At 36.5% G+C, this 4731-nt stretch overlaps 1 protein-coding gene across 1 annotated transcript; it reads right to left on the reverse strand.

Moving 5' to 3' along the window:
• Positions 1-2620: 2620 nt before the first annotated feature.
• On the reverse strand, positions 2621-3559 carry LOC139044332 (olfactory receptor 5AN1-like). Its single transcript, XM_070503769.1, has one exon. It carries the CDS (start codon positions 3557-3559, stop codon positions 2621-2623), a length of 939 nt encoding a protein of 312 aa, XP_070359870.1.
• Between the last annotated feature and the right edge of the window lie 1172 nt (positions 3560-4731).

A 4731-nucleotide genomic window follows, 5' to 3' on the forward strand; every position in this document is an offset into this window, starting at 1 on the left:
CCATAAAAGTCCTAGAGGAAAATATAGGCAGTAAGCTCTTTGAAATCGGTATTAGCAGTGCCTTTTTGAATACCATGTCTACTCAGGCAAAGGAGACAAAAGCAAGAATAAACAAATGGGACTGATCAGACTGAAAAACTGCATTGCAAAGAAATTACCAACAAAAGGAAAATATAACTCACCAACTGGGAGAAAATATTTGCAAATCATGTATGAGACAAGGGGGTAATCTGCAAAATATGCAAAAGAACACATACAACTCACCAACTTGGATACAATATTTGCAAATCATGTATGAGACAAGAGGGTAATATGCAAAATATATAAAAGAACGCATACAACTCAACAACAAAAATACAAACAAGCTAATCAAATAATGTGCAGAGGATATGAACGGACATTTTTTTCAAAGAGGATATATGGATGACCAACAGGTATATGAAATGATGTTCAATATCACTAATCATAAGGGAAATGCAAATCAAAACTACAATAAGATATCACCTTACTCCTGTCAGACTATCTATAATTACCAAGACAAAAATAACAAATGTTGGAGAGGATGTGGAGAAAAGGGAACCTCATACATTGCGAGTGGAAATGCAAACTGGTACAGCCATTATGGAAAACAGTATAGAGATTTCTCAAATAATTAAAAATAGAAATACCATATGATCCAACTAGTCCAATCCCGGGTATATATCCAAAGAACATAAGAACACTAATTCAAAAAGATATATGCACCCATATGTTCATTGCAGCATTATACACAAAAGCCAAGACATAGAAGCAACCTAAGTGCCCATCAGTGGATGAATGGATAAAGAAGATGCAGCATATATACACAATGGAACACTACTCAGCTATTAAAGAAGATGAAATTTTACCATTTGCGACAAGATGGATGGACCTTGACTATATTATGTAAGCAAAAAGTCAGACAGAGAAAGTCAAATATTGTAAGGTTTCACTCATAAGTGGAAGATGCAAGCAGTAACAACAATAAACAAACACAGGGAAATACAGATTAGATCAGCTGTTACCAAAGGGGATGGGTTGTGGGGCAAGGGGTGAAAAGAGTAAAAGGGCACATGAGTACAATGACAAATGGTAACTATTCTTTGGGGGGTGAACATGATGTAGTCTACATATAATTTGAAATGTAATGATGTATACCTGAAATTGATATAATGTTCTAAATCAGCATTACCTCAAAAAAAATATAAATAACAAGCCAAAAATAAGAATTCAATGAAACTCTAAGAATAATATGTAAATGTAATGACATGTTTTGTACCAGTTTGTTCAAGTCAGAGCAATCTTGAAAGTCAACATTCAGTGTTGCTACACATCTTTTTTTTAACCTGACCACAACTTTCTCTCCTACTTCACACAGCAAAAACTGTTCAGAGTTGAGAACCTTGCTTGTACCACCATCTATCTCCTTTCCTGGCCCTTGAAGTTTGCTGGAAATATCAGCATTAGAGTAACACAAACCATTCTACTTCATCTATAATATCACCCCAAAAAACCATAAATCTCTAAGACATAAAATGTTGAACAAAATGATAGGAAAGAAAGTATATCAATTTTCTATATTTGCTCTTTGTCTTTGCAATACTGAATATTCAGTAATTCTGTTATTATGATGAGCTGTCACATGTATTCTCACACCAAATAGTTTCAGATGTTTGAGATATGAAAAATGATTTGGTAGTGTGATCCCATTGGCTATGTGAACCAAGGGTAAATTTTCCAGATTGGATGGGGTAGAAAAAGGGAGAGTTGAGTCCCACAATATCAGAAATTGCTATTGGCTGTGACATGGATTTTGAATATCATCTCCCATCAGAAATCCCCACTGGACACTATGTGCAAAAAATTAACTCATCAGATTCATAAATAAACAGCATTGAAGGGACAAGATACTTCCTTCCATTCCTTTTATGATTCAAATCACCTCCTCCTTCCTTAGACTATAGGTGGTATAGACTAGGATGTAATAAAAAATTTATTAGATGATTAGCATTGAAAGAGGCCTTAGACAAACATTAGCTAGGTAAGATTGGTCTTTGCAGTAGGCACAACCAGACCAATTGCACAGGATTGTTTCTGTCCAAAGTCACATCCTTTCTCTTTGTTCCTTCCTATTCTGGTCAGAAACACAAAACAAACATTGGTCACTTCTGTGTCTTAGTCATGCTGCTGCATCAAAATATTTGAGTGACAAAGTTTCTATATCCAAGAGGACCTCTGTCTGTTACCTTTCCTTTCATGTCAGAGTCCTGCAATTGGGCAGGGTTCAATCTCAGAAACTAAAGGAAGCAACAAGCTTTTAAACCTGATGTTTCATAAATGATGGAAAGATTGATATATAAATAAATGATCAATCTACTCCTCATGTAAGCTGATGTTCATGAACCTCTAGGACTTAAAGATATTGTGTTTGCATGGCATTGAGTCACCTATTGGTCCATTTTGGCATATTATTTGTGTCAAATTAAGTCTTCTTTTTCCAAAAGCAGTATGAATTTTGTTATAGTGCATTCTTGTGCATATTATTGTGGGTTAAGGTGATTCTGATAGGATAAATATGTCAAAAATCTCATAATCTGTGACCTCAGCAATACTTTCTCTTCTTTTGCAACCTCTTCAAGGCGTCTTTGATTTCTTTGTTCCTCAGACTATAAATCAAGGGATTCAACATGGGAATCACCACAGTGTAGAAGACTGATGCAAATCTGTCAAAGCTGGAGGAACCGCCAGAGCTGGAACTCAAGTAGACAAAGATACTTGAGGAATAGAAGAGGGTCACTGCTGTCAGGTGAGAAGCACAGGTGTTGAAAGCCTTGGACCTGCCTTTAGCTGAAGTGATCTTCATAATGGAGATGACAATACAGCCATAAGATATCATGATAATTGAGACATTTATTATCCCAAAGATCACTATTAATACCGCAGTCATGAGTTGTACAAAGAAAGTGTCAGTGCAGGACAAGACTAACAGTTGTGGCATGTCACAGAAGAAGTGGTTGATGACATTAGGCCCACAGAATTGGAGCTGAAGCATGGCACACAATTGGGATATAGAACCAGAGAATCCTGCCATATAGGACCCAAGCACCATTTGAACACACAGAGTGGGTGACATGATGGATGAATAGAGAAGTGGGTTACAAATGGCAGCGTATCGATCATAAGCCATGGCTGTCATGAGACAAGACTCACTCAGTCCCATGGTTGAAAAGATGAAGTATTGAACAGCACAACCCACAAGGGTGATGGTTTGCTGCTCCTGGAAAAAGTTGGAGAGCATCTTGGGGACTGTGGAGGTCACGTAGCAGATATCAATGAAGGACAGATTATGGAGGAAGAAGTACATGGGTGTGTGGAGATGGAAATCCATCCTTATTAAGATGATGAGAAACAGGTTCCAAATCAGAGTCAAAATGTACACCAACAGGAATACAACGAAGAGCACTGCTCTGATTCTGGGGAAATCTGAGAATCCCAAGAGGAGGAAATGGGTGATAGCTGTAATATTTCCTCCTTGAGTCATTGGCTTGGTGCTCCTAAAATGAGAAAAGAGTCAAAAGAATGCATTACTCACTCACGTGAAATGACAACATTATAATTCTCACATCTGCCATTTTCTTCCCTTCACTGAGCACTGAAAAATGGAAAACGCTTTACCGTCCTAGAAGAAAGACTACAGTTTCCATCTAATTGTCAAATAGGACCTTCTCAGTGTTTCAGGTTCCCAATTACCTGATGAGGTCTCAGAAAAATTAAAAGACATATTTTAAAAATATTAAATATTTATTAAATTAAATATTTAATATAGGACCCCAGAACCATCTGAACACACAGAGTGGGTGACATGATGGATGAATAGAGAAGTGGGTTACAAATGGCAGCATATCAATCATAAACCATGGCTGTCATGAGACAAGACTCACTCAGTCCCACCTTTGGAAGGGTGAAGTATTGAACGGCACAACCCACAAGGGTTATAGTTTGCTACTCCTGGAAGAAGTTGGAGAGTATCTTGGGGGCTGTGGAGGTCACGTAGCAGATATCAATGAAGGACACATTATGGAGGAAGAAGTACATGGGTATGTGGAGATGAAATATTAAATATTTTAAAATTTTTCTAAAAAGCAATAGAAACTCTATAATTATATGGGAGAGATCATTGTAAAACTGTAAGATTTTATAGGAATTTTGAAAATTCAATACATAACTGCTGCTTAATAATAGTGAGGTAAAACTGGCATCATTCCAGAATAAACTTGAAATAGCTCTTCTCTCCAAGATCTCATCTAGGTAGATTTTTAAAATTTTCTTCTTTTACACATAAGAAAAATTACCCTGTTTATAATAACTTCTCAAACTTTTTACAAATATATTTAATACAACACCTTCAACATGGCCTGGAAAATTATATCATAATTTATAATCCTGATATTTTCTTGGGGGATAGCATGTATGCCCAATAAAGTTATGAAGTAAGTCTTCTTAGGGAAGTCTTCATATGAACTATTCCTAAGGGAGGCTGGTACAAATATTAGCCCCAACTACTGTATCAATTGTAGGATATTTTGCATCTTAGGAAACAGCATAGTACTGTGGTTAAGGGTTCAGACTTTAGAGATTTTATTCTGAATGACGTCATCAAGATGGCAAAATAGGTCATTCACTTTGTCACTCTTGCCAGAAAAAAACTAGCAA

This window comes from Equus asinus, unplaced genomic scaffold, assembly GCF_041296235.1.
Source record: "Equus asinus isolate D_3611 breed Donkey unplaced genomic scaffold, EquAss-T2T_v2 contig_800, whole genome shotgun sequence".
Classification (NCBI taxonomy): Eukaryota; Metazoa; Chordata; class Mammalia; order Perissodactyla; family Equidae; genus Equus; species Equus asinus.